The sequence below is a fragment of the Salmo salar genome, chromosome ssa24 (assembly GCF_905237065.1).
Source record: "Salmo salar chromosome ssa24, Ssal_v3.1, whole genome shotgun sequence".
NCBI lineage: Eukaryota > Metazoa > Chordata > Actinopteri > Salmoniformes > Salmonidae > Salmo > Salmo salar.
In genome coordinates, this window is record NC_059465.1 from 92,300 (window position 1) to 108,958 (window position 16,659).

At 42.4% G+C, this 16,659-nt stretch overlaps 1 protein-coding gene across 1 annotated transcript in view; it reads right to left on the reverse strand.

Moving 5' to 3' along the window:
• LOC106584882 (ras-specific guanine nucleotide-releasing factor 2) overlaps positions 1 to 16,659 on the reverse strand; it is a gene marked incomplete at its 3' end in the record, with an annotated part of 149,821 nt that overhangs the window by 90,935 nt on the left and 42,227 nt on the right. The window contains exons 2-3 of the mRNA XM_045706972.1: positions 12,009 to 12,115; positions 11,396 to 11,543 (exon numbers count right to left, since the gene is read on the reverse strand). Coding sequence (XP_045562928.1) covers positions 11,396 to 11,543; positions 12,009 to 12,115 — 255 coding nt within the window. The remainder of the gene's footprint in view (positions 1 to 11,395; positions 11,544 to 12,008; positions 12,116 to 16,659) is intronic.

The window sequence follows — 16,659 nt, forward strand, 5'->3', positions numbered from 1 at the left end:
TAATTTTCTTTCTTGCTTGCCTTTTCCCAACAATCCAGTATTCAATATCAGTAGTACTATAAAAAAATCTACAAAAAAGTCAAGCAGAACAAAACACACGAGAAATAGAAAATAAGAAGTACACAAGAAAGTATGTAAGCTATATAAAGGGTCAGTTCCAGGGTCAGTACCAATACCATATTTACAATGTTCAGGGATACTGGAGTGGTAGGGTTGGCTATGTATAGGCGTAAGGTGACTAGGCATCAGGATATATAATAAACAGAGTAGCAGCAGTGTATATGATGATTGTATGTTAGTGTGTGCGTAGAGTCAGTATGAATGTGCGTGTGTGTAATGTGTGTGTGAGCAAATTACGTGTGTGTGTGTGTGTGTGTGTTGGAGTGTCAATGTGAGTGTGTGTGAGTGAGTATCTAGAGTGTGTTTGTGTGCATAAAGTCAGTGCAATAATTCAAATGAAATAGAAGGGTCAATGCAGATAGTCCATGAAGCCATTTTGTTAGCTATTTAGCAGTTTTATGGCTTGGGGATAGAAGCTGTTCATGAGCCTGTTGGTGTCAAACTTGTTGCTCCGGTACCGCTTGCTGTGCAGAAGCAGAGAGAATAGTCTTGGGTGGCTGGAGTCTAACAATTTTCCGGGCCTTTGTTTCACACCGCCTGATATAGAGGTCCTGAATGACAAGGAGCTTGGCCCCAGTAATGTAGTGGGTCATCCGCACCACCCTCTGTAGAGTCATGCGATCGAGGACTGTGCAGTTGCCATACCAAGCAGTGATGTAGCCAGTCAAGATGCTCTCAATGGTGCAACTGTAGAACCTTTTGAGGATTTGAGGGCCCGTGACAAATATTTTCACCCTCCTGAGGGGGAAGAGGTGCTGTCGTACCTTCTTCATGCCTGCGTGTGTGTGGACCATTTAAAATCCTTAGTGATTTGGACACCAAGGAACTTGAAGCTCTTGATCCGCTCCACTGCAGCCCCGCCGATGTGGATGGGGGCGTGCTCGCCCCCCATTTCCTGTAGTCCATGATCAGCTCCTTGGTCTTACTGATGTTGAGGGAGAGGCTGTTGTTCTGGCACCACACTGCCAGGTCACTGACCTCCTCCCTGTAGGCTGTCTCATCGTTGCCGGTGATCAGGCCTACCACCGTTGTGTTGTCAACAAACTTGATGATGGTGAGGGCCACACAGTTGTGGGGTAACAGGGAGTACAGGAGGAGACTAAGGAGGGGACACACCGCTGTGGGGTGACCCTCACCAACTGAGGTTGGCCTGTCTCAAAGTCCAGCATCCAGTTGCAGAATGAAGTGTTCAGTTCCAGGGTCCCAAGCTTGGAGGGGGCTATGTTGTTGAATGCTGAGCTGTAGTCAATGAACAGCATTCTCACAGGTATGCCTCTTATCTAGGTGGGTGAGGGCAGTGTGGAGTGCAATTAAGATTGCGTCATCTATGGATCTGTTGGGGCGGTATGCAAATCGAAGTGGATCTAGGGATGATGGTGTTGATATGTGCCATAACCAGCCTTTCAAAGCACTTCATGATTACAGATGTGAGTGCTACATGGCTGTAGTCAATGGGGCAGATAGCCTTAGAGTTCTTGGGAAAAAGAATGATGGTGGTCAGCTTGTGGGGATAAACAAACTGGGACAAGGAGAGGTTGGAAATGACGGTGAATATGCCTGCCAGCTGTTTTGCGCATGCTCCGTGAACGAGCCCTGGAATATCATCCGACTCCGGGGCCTTACGAGTGCTGACCTGATTAAAAACCTTGCGTCGGCCTTGGAAAGTGTGGTTTTTGTTGAAGCGTGCAAAAAGTGCATTGAGTTCGTCTGGTAGAGACATCATTGGATAGATAACATCTGGGTCTTCCTTTGCAATCCGTAATGGACTGTAGCCCTTGCCACATGTGGTGTGGGGCGGAGCCTGTGTAATAGGATTCCACCTTATTCCTATAATTGTCCTTTTGCGTGTTTGATGGATCTGCAGAGTTCGTAATGGGACTACTCGTACTAGTTTGTGTCCTCAACCGTAGCCTCAGGGTTAGCTGCGATAGCCCTGTGTGTGGTAGCCCTGTCCTTTAGCTTAGCACCAACGTCCGTGTTAATCCAGGGCCCTGTCCTTTATCTTAGCACCAACATCCGTGTTAATCCAGGGCTTTTGATTGGAGAAGCAACGAACCTTCACTGTGGGGGCAACATCGTCAAAGTATTTTGTAATGAAGCAGGTGACTGAGGTGGTTAGCTTGTCGATGCTATCGGCGGAGTCCCAGAACATATTCCAGTCAGCGCCTGCAAAGCAGTCTTGTAGCATAGCCTCTGATTCGGAGGACCATTTCTCAATGGAGCGCCTCACGGGTACTTCCTGTTTGAGCTTCTGCTTGTATACAGGAAGCAGGTGTATAGAGTCATGATCTGATTTGCCGAAGGGGGTATGTGGGGGAGTATGGAATGTTTGCTTGTGGGTAGAGTAATTGTGGGCTAGGACTTTATCGCCCCTAGTGGCGAAAGAGACGTGTTGCTGGAAGTTGGCCATTACGTATCTTAATGATGTAGAATTCAAATCACCAACAACACGGAAAGCAGCCTCCAGGTGCATGGTTTCCAGCTTGTTTATAGCCTTGTATAGTTTGTGAAGTGCCAGCATGTTGTTTTTTTTGTCCTGACGTGGAATATACACTACATGACCAAAAGCATGTGGACAACTGCTCGTCGAATATCTCATTCCAAAATCATGGGCACTAATATGGAGTTTGTCCCCGTTTGCCGCTATAACAGCCTCCACTCTTCTGGGAAGGGTTCCACTAGATGTTGGAAAATTGCTGCGGGGACTTGCTTCCTTTTAGCCATAAAAGCATTAGTGAGGTCGATTTGTGCACAGGGGCATTGTCATGCTGAAACAGGAAAGGGCCTTCCCCAAACCTTTGCCACAAAGTTGGAAGCACAGAATAGTCTACAATGTCGTTGTATGCTTTAGCGTTAAGATTTCCCTTCACTGGAACTAAGGGGCCTAGCCCGGACCATGAAAAACAGCCCTAGACCATTATTCTTCCTCTACCAAACTTTACAGTTGGCACTATGCATTTTTAGCAGGTAGCGTTTTCCTGGCATCAGCCAAACCCAGATTTGTCCATCTTCGCCAGATAGCGAAGCTTGATTCACTGTGAATGGTGATCTTAGGCTTGTGTACAGCTGCTTGGCCATGTAAATCCATTTCATGAAGCTCCCGATGAACAGTTCTTGTGCTGACGTTGCTTCCAGAAGCAGTTTGGAACTTCATAGTGAGTGTTGCAACCGAGGACCTACAATTGCTACATGCTATGCCCTTCAGCACTCAGCAGTCCCGTTCTGTGAGCTTGTGTGGCCTACCACTTTGCGGCTGAGCCGTTGTTGCTCCTAGATGTTTCCACTTCACAATAAGAGCACTTACAGTTGACCGGGGCAGCTCTAGCAGGGCAGAAATGTAACTAACTGACTTGTTGGAAAGGTGGCATCCTATGACAGTTCCACGTTGAAAGTCACTGAGCTCTTAGGTAAGGCCATTCTCGAGGTCATCCAAGAGGTGGCCGGTTTTTCCTTCGCCCTAATCTCACCAGGGCTCCCCCTCTCCTCCCTGTTTTTGATAGGGTTAAAACATTAAGTTTAGGCATTCATTACAAATGGTTAAGGTAAGGGTTAAGTTTTGGAATATAAAAAAATAATAAAAAATTGTGTCTACCACGGACTGAACACACACCCTTCGGATCTGGCGTCATGGGATTACACCAATCCACCACCATTTAGCAAAACCCAAGCCTACTTGAAGGTAATATCACTCACTGTTACCCCTAGGTGCGGGTTTTGAAGACATTTCCCGACGTCCTCAGGACATGGACAGACGTCCAATTTCGAAGTCAGTCTTGAGCAATCTGGCTGGCCTATAGTGCACTATATAGAGCCTAGGGTGCCATTTGGGATTCAGATAAAATAGTAATAGTAGGATAGAACCGCTACAGGAGAAGGGCTCATACACCAGTGATCATTAGCAGAGTCTTATACTGAGACTATTAATTGTCATATTGAAACATATCTGAACGTTATCCCAATGTTTAAACAGCAAAGGAAACAAATGGGATCTGATCTTTTGAGTTTTGATTTATACCATATATGTACATGGTTCTCAATTCTGATACAATTCTCCATTATGCAACCTTTTTTGTTGTTGCATGTAACCTGCCGTTACCACAACAACCACCACAACATTTAAAGGAACAGTGATAGGATGTCTGCATGCTATTTCAGAGGCTACATCAGTGTGAATGCACAAATATGATATGGGTTACATGTAAAACTGAACGTGGACAGTAAGACAAAAAGATTGGATATGAGAAAAAAATCTAAATTGGGCTCATAGGATGACTGTGTAAACATAGCATATAGTGTTTTGATTTGAAATGCTGGGGCTTGTGGTTGAGGAGAAGTCCAAATTTAAAGACAGGAGATGGCAGAGGTGCGCTAATAATAGGAGGACTGTACTATTTTACTCTGATCTACTGATGAGTGGTGAGCTTTCAGGCGCTAGCGGCTGAAGGGGGATTCACCCAAGTGGGTGCTACTTGTTGGCAGTGAAAGAGTAGCTAGCTGGTCATTCTACCTACAAAGTCAAGTGGCTATGCTCCGGGATGGATGTGGATGGCTGTGAGGACGTCGACGACGGCAAGGTGCGCTCCTGAATCGCTCAGGACCTGTCTTCTGACCAACTATTCCCCCCTGGCTGTGACCGTCATGATGCTCCATCCCTGTGACCATGATTCTACCTCCCACCACTCGATGTTACCAAAAGAAGCTGCTTCAGCTCCCATGCCGACTTCCTGACATTGCTTCAGTAACCTTAACCATTCTGGCTTCCTGATTTAGTTTAATTGTATGTTCTTTAGTTTTGTCTGTATTGTATTAATATTTTGTATGCTCATGGATTTCAGTTTGTATTGTCTGCTTTAGTATATAAAAACTTGAGTGTAATAAAACTTGAACTTGAAATAGTGTAAATAGCTCTGATTATGGCTATAATAGTCACATTAAATGGCAATCCATCGATATACAATTCTCTGGAATGTGGCGCATTGTCAGGTGTGTGGTGTGTGCAAAGTGTGTGTGTGTGTGTGTGTGTGTCAGGCTGTGGGCGTTTCCACGTTAGATTTCCTCTTCACAGACAATCTCCTGCCACCACACACACACACATACATAACTGTGGGTTATCTGCCTGTGACTGCCTAAGCAAATCATGGTTTAGCTCAGCGATACAGCAGCAGTATCCCACAGGACTCTCACAAAGCCTCTACACACTCTACCTCACTGTGACTGTACATTACTGTGGTGGGGGAATTCATTTCATTAAATGTTTCATTTATTACATTTATTTGACAGGGACCATGCACATCAATTAGCATTTCTGTAAATGTGGCAGATTTTCCAGCTAGATATTTTTCAACTCTGTAGTCCCTGGGCAGGTATATAAAAGCACTTAAAATGGCATCATAAAAATGGTTCATATATTTAACCTGTTGGGTCTAGGGGGCAGCATTTGCACGTCTGGATAATTTTTTTTTACCCGATTTAATCTGGTTACTAATCCTACCCAGTAACTAGAATATGCATATACTTATTATATATGGATAGAAAACACTCTAAAGTTTCCAAAACTGTTTGAATGGTGTCTGTGAGTATAACAGAACTCATTTGGCAGGCAAAACCCTGAGACATTTTCTGACAGGAAGTGGATACCTGATGTGTTGTATTGACTTTAAACCTATCCCATTGAAAAACACAGGGGTTTAGGAATATTTTGGCACTTCCTATTGCTTCCACTAGATGTCACCAGCCTTTACAAAGTGTTTTGAGTCTTCTGGAGGGAGATCTGACCGAACAAGAGCCATGGAACGGTGATGTCCCATTAGACACCTGGCGCGCTACTTCATGTTGGGTACCCTCGTTCCAATACGTTATAAAAGAGTATGCATTCGTCCACCTTGAATATTATTCATGTTCTGGTTAAAAAAGGCCCTAATGATTTATGCTATACAACGTTTGACATGTTTGAACGAACGGAAATATATTTTTTCCCCTCGTTCATGACGAGAAGTCCGGCTGGCTTACATCATGTGCTAACGAGACGGAGATTTTTGGACATAAATGATGAGCTTTTTTGAACAAAACTACATTCGTTATGGACCTGTGATACCTGGAAGTGACATCTGATGAAGAGAATCAAAGGTAATGGATTATTTACATAGTATTTTCGATTTTAGATCTCCCCAACATGACGTCTAGTCTGTATCGCAACGCGTATTTTTCTGGGCGCAGTGCTCAGATTATTGCAAAGTGTGATTTCCCAGTAAGGTTATTTTTAAATCTGGCAAGTTGATTGCGTTCAAGAGATGTAAATCTATAATTCTTTAAATGACAATATAATATTTTACCAATGTTTTCTAATTTTAATTATTTAATTTCTGACGCTGACTTGACTGCCGGTTATTGGAGGGAAACGATTTCCTCAACATCAATGCCATAGTAAAACGCTGTTTTTGTATATAAATATGAACTTGATAGAACTAAAAATGCATGCATTGTCTAACATAATGTCCTAGGAGTGTCATCTGATGGAGATTGTAAAAGGTTAGTGCATCATTTTAGCTGGTTTTATGGTTTTGGTGACCCTGTCTTTGACTTGACAAAACATTACACACAACTCTTGTAAATGTACTGTCCTAACATACTCTAAATTTATGCTTTCGCCGTAAAACCTTTTTGAAATCGTAAAACGTGGTTAGATTAAGGAGATGTTGATCTTTCAAATGGTGTAACATAGTTGTATTTTTGAAAAATTTGAATTTTGACATTTATTTGGATTCAAATTTGCCGCTCTTGAAATGCACCTGCTGTTGATGGAGTGCACCACGGGTGGCACGCTAGCGTCCCACCTAGCCCCAAGAGGTTAAACATTGTGCATACATGGCTGATTGTCCTTCAGCCACACTCTCAACCATTGGCAAAGGATTGATAGGTTGCACAGCTCCATAATATCAATGGTCGATGTGTTCCAGACGTGAGGCTCTGCTTTTTCTTTACATGCTAACCTAACATGGCTGATAGAAATCAGTCAATCAGCATTAATATGCAACATAAAAACCATGCAGTCAGCCAAATAAAGTTTGACCAGTCTCAAAAAGCATGGATTCGGCTTTGTAACGTTCTTTTAGCTGTTCACAAACATGACATGAAGCATGTAAACATAGACATGCAATACCACGCTTAGCAGAGGTCATGATTGGCTGTTCCACTCGTGGACCTGTCCTGTGAGCTTTGTAACCAGCCAATGCTGTTTGAATGTTGCCTTCTATCAAAGTCAGTACATGTATTGTACATACAGGCAGTGTTATAAGGAAAGCTATAAGCATTTGTAACAGCTGTTAATATTAAAACTAGAGGTCGACCAATTAATCAGTATGGCCGATTAATTAGGGCCGATTTCAAGGTTTCAGAACAATCGGTAATCAGCATTTTTAGACACCGATTATGGCCGATTACATTGCACTCCATGAGGAGACTGCGTGACCGGCTGACTACCTGTTATGCGAGTGCAGCAAGGAGCCAAATTAAGTTGCTAGCTAGCATTAAACTTATAAAAAACAATCAATCTTAACATAATCACTAGTTAACCTGTCTGGGAACGACCCTAGTCAACAGCCAGTGGAATCGCGTCGCGCGAAATACAAATACCTCATAAATGCTATAACTTCAATTTCTCAAACACATGACTGTTTTACACCATTTTATAGATACACCTCTCCTGAATCGAACCACGTTGTCCGATTTCAAAAAGGCTTTACAGTAAAAGCAAAACATTAGATTATGTTAGGAGAGTACACTGCCAAAAATAATCACACTGCCATTTTCAAAGCAACTAGCATGCATCACAAATACCCAAAACACAGCTAAATGCAGCACTAACCTTTGACAATCTTCATCAGATGACACTCCTAGGACATCATGTTACACAATACATGCATTTTTTGTTCAATAAAGTTCATATTTATATATAAAAACAGCATTTTACATCGGCGCGTGACGTTCAGAAAATATTTTCCCTCAAATGCTTCCGATGATCAGCGCTACAATTTACAAAATTACTATACGAAAACATTGTTAAAATTTTATATTGCCATTCAAAGAATTATAGATTAACATCTCGTGAATGCAACCGCATTGCCAGATTTAAAAATAACTTTACTGGGAAATCACACTTTGCAATAAATGACGTGGTATGCTAGGCTAGGCGATACATGTTAGCGCCATCTTGGAACCATCTAAAATCAAATATACTATTGTAAATATTCCCTTACCTTTGATTATCTTCATCAGAAGGCACTACCAGGAATCCCAGGTCCACAACAAATGTAGTTTTGTTCGAAAAAGTTAATAATTTATGTCCCAATAGTTCCTTCTTGTTAGTGCGTTCCGAAGGCTACTCATAATGTACGAGGCGCACTGGACTTGTCATCACGAATGTGCAAAAAATATATATTTACGTTTGTTCAAACGTTGTATAACATAAATGTTTAGGGCCTTTTTCAACCAGAGCTTCAATAACATTCAAGGCGGACGATTGCATTGTCTTACTACATTACTAAACGTTTCGGAACAAAAGGGTTCCCATGGGCGCCCGCGTCATAGTAGTAATGGCCCTCCCCCTGTGACCAACATTCCAAGCCTCTCTTTGGGTCAGTTTCTACCATAGAAGACTCAAACCACTTTGTAAAGACTGCTGACATCTAGTGGAAGCCTTAGGAAATGCTAAATGATTAATAAGTCCCTGTGTGTTTCAATGGCAAAGGCTTGAAAGTGATTCCACACATCAGATTTCCACTTCCTGTTAGGATTTTTCTCAGGGTTTTGACTGCCATATGAGTTCTGTTATACTCACAGACACCATTCAAACAATTTTAGAAACTTTAGAGTGATTTCTATCCAAATCTACTAATTATATGCATATTCTAGTTACTGGGCAGGAGTAGTAACCAGATTAAATCGGGTATGTTTTTTATCCGGCCGTGCAAATACTGCCCCCTATCCCCAACAGATTACTACACATGGTTGATGATATTACTAGTTTATCTAGCTTGTCCTGCGATGCATATAATCGATGCGGTGCCTGTTAATTTATCATCGAGTCACAGCCTACTTCACCAAACGGGTGATGATTTAACAAGCGCATTCGCGAAAAAAAGAACTGTCGTTGCACCAATGTGTACCTAACCATAAACATCAATGCCTTTCTTAACATCAATACACAAGTATATATTTTTAATCCTGCATATTTAGTTAATATTGCCTGCTAACATGAATTTCTTTTAACTCAGGAAATTGTGTCACTTCTCTTGCGTTCTGTGCAAGCAAAGTCAGGGTATGGCCTTCCCTGTGGCTCAGTTTGTAGAGCATGGTGTTTGCAACGCCAGCATGATATGTGCAACGCCAGGGTTGTGGGTTCGATTCCCACGGGGGGCCAGTACAGAAAAATGCATGAAATGAAATGTATGAAATGTATGCATTCACTACTGTAAGTTGCTCTGGATAAGAGCGTCTGCTAAATGACTAAAATGTAAATGTAAAAATGGTATATGCAGCAGTTTGGGCTGCCTGGCTCGTTGCGAACTGTGTAAAGATTTCTTCCTAACAAAGACCGTAATTAATGTGCCAGAATTGTACATAATTATGACATAACATTGAAGGTTGTGCAATGTAACAGCAATATTTAGACTTAGGGATGCCACCCGTTAGATAAAATACGGAACGGTTCCGTATTTCACTGAAAGAATAAACGTTTTGTTTTTGAAATGGTGGTTTCCGGATTTGACCATGTTAATGACCTAAGGCTCATATTTCTGTGTGTTATTATATTATAATTAAGTCTATGATTTGATATTTGACAGAGCAGTCTGAGCTGTGGTAAGCAGCAGCAGGCTGGTAAGCATTCATTCAAACAGCACTTTCCTGCATTTGCCAGCAGATCTTCGCTGTGCTTCAAGCATTACGCTGTTTATGACTTGAAGCCTATCAACTCCCGAGATTAGGCTGGCAATACTATAGTGCCTATAAGAACATCCAATAGTCAAAGGTATATGAAATACAAATGGTATGGAGAGAAATAGTCCTATAATTCCTATAATAACTACAACCTAAAACTTCTGACCTGGGAATATTGAAGACTCATGTTATAAAAGGAACCACCAGCTTTCATATGTTCTCATGTTCTGAGCAAGGAACTTAAACGTTAGCTTTTTTACATGGCAAATATTGCATTTTTACTTTCTTCTCCAACACTTTATTTTTGCATTATTTTAACCAAATTATTTATTTGAGACTAAATAGATTTTATTGATGTATTATATTAAGTTAAAATAAAAGTGTTCATTCAGTATTGTTGTAATTGTCATTATTACAAATATATATATAAAAATCGTCCGATTAATCGGTATCGGCTTTTTTTTTGGGGTCCTCCAATAATCGGTATCGGCGTTGAAAAATCATATTCGGTCGACCTAATTTAAAACTAGCGTTAGGTTGGACCCTGTAGATTCATGATTACCAAACACTAAACTCAGTGAAATGCTCAGTGGGAAGTCAACATCCAGTTTCTCAAATCAAATCACTGCACAATGTTGGACGCACACACACACTGTAGTTTTAATTTCCTTCTACCAACTGTCTGACATCGATCTCATCCATCCAGGTCTCACTGACTGTTTACTCCAGGAACAATTAGGACTGTTCATCTAATTATCACTAGCCAACACATTGTCACAGTGTGTGTGTGTGTGTGTGTGTGTGTGTGTGTGTGTGTGTGTGTGTATGTGTGCTGCATTATTAACGCTGCATTTATCACCCCCAAATGAACCGCTAAAGACCTTTCCCTCAGCTTAGCGAGAAGTTAACTCTACACAAACGTGTATGTTCCTCTTTGCATCACTCATTGACTGGTGCTGACTGGAGACTGATCAGTGTGTATGTGTTTGCAACTTGTCAGAGCAGAAATGTCAATAAAGCGAATGCATATGCCGTCACCAAGGAGACGAGAGGTGGTGGTCTAAAATCAAGGCTGAGAGAGAAGGCTCGACAATGACAGAGGGGGAGGAGAGAGAAGGCTCGACAATGACAGAGGGGGAGGAGAGAAAGATTAATAATGAAAGAGGGAGAGAAAGAGAGATGGAGCTGGAGAAGAGAGAGGACAGAGCTAAAGATGAAGAGAGGGCAGAGAAGGAAAGAGACATATACAAAGCAATACAGAAAGAGAGAAGAGATAGAGACAGAGAAAGAGGAACAGACAGAGGTAGTGTGTTTTGAGTGCCAGTGTGCTTGCAAGCACCTCTCCTTTGAGCCTCTCTATCTCTGTATCCTGATCCTCCAATTGAGTGCGTAGTTGGTTGGCTGCCACCTTCTCTGTCTCCACAATCTGGACCAGGTGGATGTACTTTTGCATCAAGACCTCACGCTCGATGATAATGTCAGAGTAGCTGAGGAGACAGACACACAGGGATGATGTCACCGAGGGACCCTGGAGGACAAAAATACTCATTTCCGAATAGACCCTGCCCCCAAACCACTAGGTCCTTGTGTATATCTGACAGGACTGGAAAGGTATAATAAACAATATTTTTGTGGCTCTATACACAGAGGCAATGAGGGAGAGAGAAGAGAGGGAGAGCAATGAGACAAAAAGTGGAAGGAGGCCTGATAGAGAGAGAAAGAGCGGGAGGAGTAAGAAAAAAGTTGAGTGGGAGTGAAGGCACCTGGGTTCTGAGAGATAAGCAGGAGGGGGGTTAAGAATGAGAGATGTAGAACAGGCAGGTCCCATGGCTATGTACAGGTATACCCACTGGGCTCTGGCTTGGTTGTTATGCAGACACAGCAACACACAACCATCCCTTCCCCTTCTCTCAGGAGGGTCTCTGTCTCTCTCTCTCGAACACACACAGTACCTGGCCTGTTGGATGGCCTCCACCCATTCATCACATTCATTCTCCTCCTCAGTCCGTAGCTCCAGAGGCTTCTGTCCATCATGGCCAAACACGATCAGGAAGTAGTGCTGCAAGAAGAGAGAGAGTGAGAGAGAAAGAGCGGGAAAGAGAGAGGGGTACTGTAGGTGACAACACACCTCAACATTCCTGAACAGGCTAAACATATAGAAGGAGAGGAAACAAGTCAATGACATACATATGTGTGGACGCGCTGGCACAAGCACCCACACACACACACGCGCACACACACAAAAGACAGGCTTGGGCTCAGCAACAGTAGAGCCAGGGGTCAAAAGAGTAACCATCAGCTTTGGCCTCACACGTGAAATACACACACACTTGCGCACGCTCGCGCATATGGTTTGTCTGTACACAAACAAACACCCAGAAAGGTTGTGTGTGTATGTTTAGACTGCAAGTGTGTCCTCCTGACACAAACAGGCTGTAACAGGGACGGACACACACTGCAGGCATGAATTGAGCCAAAGAATGGAGTCTGCATCCCAAACAGCAACCTATTCCCTTTATAGTGCACTATTTTTGACCAGTGCCCTATCCATGGAGAGAGTCTGCTGGCTGAGAAAACAATATATTACACTTACATAGCCTATGATCATCAACATCAGCCAGCCTGCTCTTTTCTTTCACACTTTCTCTCACTCTCACTCCCACTTCCCTCTCCCTCCCATTATCCTTGCTGAATTTTCCTATGTATCTGCCTTCTTAGCCTGGACGCGAACCAGGCTTCCCTAAAACGGGAAGCCTGGGGAAGTTCCATGGCAGAAATCAGCTAAAGAGGGGTCGGAACCTAGTGTAAATCAGTGACGCCTTGCAACATGTCAAACCAATCAAATGCCTTGCTTGGGCAGAGCTCCAAAGGTGCTCACCAGATTAATGCTCCCACATTCTCCTTCTCTACTCCCACTTCATCTCACACACCTCCACCTCTCCCTCACTCTCCTCCTCCTCCTCTCTTTGCACTCCACCTTTCCACCCACTCCAGCTGTCCTCTTCCTTCTCTTTGCCGCTCTCCTCTCATCTTCTCCAATTTGCTCCTCTTCAAAATTCTTAACGCTCACCCTTCTCTCTCTCCCTATTCCCCTTCGTTAGTGGTACAGGGGGGAATGAAACCGAACAGAATTAAGAGAACATCTATCCATGCTCTGTTTTCATGTCACCTTCATATAAGCCTTTAAATAAAGCCTGTATAGTGTTCTCCATCAACCATGATCTGTGCTGTCATACTGCCTTGCTTATAGGGTATAGACTGAGAAAGAGGAAGAAAAAGAGGAAGAGAAATAATGAGAACAAGAAAGGAAGAGACACAAGAGACATAAAGAAAGAGAAAAATAAAGAAATATAGAGAAAGAGATGGAAAGAGTTATAGAGAAAGTGCAAGTGAGAGAGATACAGAGAGACAGATGGGTATTGAGTGAGACAGAGCTGTCCTACATACAGTATATAATATCTTAACGGAGTGCTGTGCACATTTCCTAACTGTGTCACATCGCCTAACAAAACAATTTCCATGGCAACAAGATATTCAGCGCCTGCATGTGCTGCGTTTCACAGTGTTTTATATTTCCGTTCGTTTACCTCTTGACTATCCATCCCTCTATTTATCTTTTACTTTGAGTACCTTTATATCAGAAAAGTGATGAGGAGAGGAGAGGACACCCACACAAAGCACGGCCCATAAAAAAATATATATTAAAGTTGATGACTCACGTGATATTAGTTGCACCATGGATACACTTCAAAAACATACAGAAGTCACAGAAACAACTAATACAGATTACAATGTAAATTGTGCATACAATGCGTTTCAATAAGTCATCTTCCAGCAAAGCAACGGTATGTAACAGAAAGTAAGAATGTGACATTCCATTTTGTTATGCTATGTTGCATAACATAAAAGGAGTTTGGGCATAAACACACATTAGCCATCTCTTCTCTGTCCTCAGTACAGAAACACCACGGGCAGTTCAGGCTGGTCCATCTTTAGGCTAGTGGGCTGGTCTAAATCAGTGTTTTTGCACAGGATGATAATTATTTGGCTTATAAAAGCCTTTAAGATCCCGAACAATCATTCTGATTCCCATGGAAAATAGCTTTTGGAGTGACTAAAACATCACCCATAATATTTTTTCCCAAAATAAATGCTCACAATTTGATGTCAAACTACCATCTCATGTCAAACTACCAGGAGGCCTGGAAAGACAGACTGAGTGGGTGCCCCCACTGGTGCCCCCACACATTGACTCTGTACCGGTACCCCCTCTATAAAGTCTCGCTATTGTTATTTTACTGCTGCTCTTTAACTACTTGTTACTTTTATTTCTTATTCTTATTCGTATTTTTTAAACTGCATTGTTGGTTAGGGGCTTGTAAGTAAGCATTTCACTGTAAGGTCTACACCTGTTGTATTCAGCGCATGTGACTAATTCAATTTGATTTGACATCAAAACTATGAAATAACACATATGGAATCATGTAGTAACCAAAAAAGTGTTAAACAAATCAAAATATATTTCAAATAGCCACCCTTTGCCTTGATTACAGCTTTGCACACTCTTGGCATTCTCTCAACCAACTTCATGAGGTAGTCACCAGGAATGCATTTCAATTAACTAATTAAGGTGTGCCTTCATAAAAGTTAATTTGTGGAATTTCATTCCTTCTTAATGCATTTGAGTCAATCAGTTGTGACAAGGTAGGGGGTATACATAAAATAGCCCTATTTGTTAAAAGACCAAGTCCATATTATGGAAAGAACAGCTCAAATAAGCAAAGAGAAACGTCAGTCCATTATTACTACGTTGTAGCTCAAGCGTCTGGTGTACAGTAAGGAAAACAGAGTAAAGGGGGGTTTAATCGTTAATTGAGAGGTCTGTGTTGAGCCTCTCTACTCTCTTTCTTTCTTTCTTTCTTTCTTTCTTTCTTTCTTTCTTTCTTTCTTTCTTTCTTTCTTTCTTTCTTTCTTTCTTTCTTTCTTTCTTTCTTTCTTTATAATAGTCTAGAAGGGTCTGTTCATATTGTGTTCTGTGTCTCTCTAAAGACCATGTTCCTCAGCACTTGAAACAATTACACAGATCTGGGGAACAGAGATGCCACACAATGAGAGGTGGAGACAGACAAACAATGACAGGAGACAGATAAACACCCTCACAGAATGAGACACACACACAAATAAATAAAAAAATAGACAGGCGCACACACATTTAGACAGACACACAATGAAGTATGGAATGCCTCTTTGTTCAAAAAATAATTTCATGCTAATCATTATAGTCCCCCAGTGTGAGAAAGAGAGAGATACAGCATGATACATGAAACAATGAAACTCATCCTGGTTCCGCGCGCACACAGGTTAGTCATTATCAGAGGTGACATGACAATGACGTCAGGGTGATAAAAGGTTATTTTCTTAGAGGGAACAAGTTGGAGCTCTAATCAGAGGTGTTCATAGATATATGGAATAGAAAGATGACCAGAAATATGATTTAATTCCAGAAATACCCAAATAAGAGGGAAATTCAATCAGCTCAGCTACCCACTGAAGATGTAAGAGTATTATCATCCCAAGGGCAGTTCGGGCAAATGCCAGATGGGCCAGTCCATCTTTAGTCCTGTGGGCCCATCTAAACATGGGGTTTTAGCACATAATTATCATAATTTGGTTAATAATAGGAGCCTCAAGGACAAAAATGGGACAGTATGTTAGAAATTCCTGGGCCATTTTCTGGTCCCAGTCCATCCCTGGGCCTGGCCTGGTGGTTCAGTAGAGTCTGGTTTAAACATTGGAGAAGATGAGACCTGGGGGGACACAGTCCGTCTCATCTACACCTGCATCATTGCATGTGTTTTCGCTCTCAGTCTGGTAGGTCACATAGGCCTACACACACACAAGGGTAGCCTCAGAGAATAATATCGACGTATACGCTGATTCGGTGAGGGAATTTATAAGGAAGTGCATAGGATATTTTGTTCCCACTGTGAGTATTAAAACCTACCCTAACCAGAAACCGTGGATAGATGGTAGCATTCGTGCAAAACTGAAAACGTGAACCACCGCATTTAACCATGGCAAGGTGACTGGGAATATGGCCGAATACAAACAGTGTAGTTATTCCCTCTGCAAGGCAATAAAACAAGCGAAATGTCAGTATAGAGACAAAGTGGAGTCGCAATTCAACGGCTCAGACACGAGACGTATGCGGCAGGGTCTACAGACAATCACGGACTACAGCCACGTCACGAACACCGAAGTCTTGCTTCCAGACAAACTAAACACCTTCTTTGCCCGCTTTGAGGATAATACAGTGCCACCGATGCGGCCCGCTACCAAGGACTGTGGGCTCTCTTTCTCCGTGGCCGACGTGAGTAAGACATTTAAACATGTTAACCTTCACAAGGCTGCCGGCCCAGACAGCATTCCTAGCGGCATCCTCAGAGCATACACAGACCAGCTGGCTTGTGTGTTCATAAACATATTTAATCTCTCCCTATCCCAGTCTGCTGTCCCCACATGCTTCAAAATGGCCACCATTGTTCATGTCCTGAAGAAGGAAAAGGTAACTGAACTAAATGACAATCGCCCCGTAGCACTCAC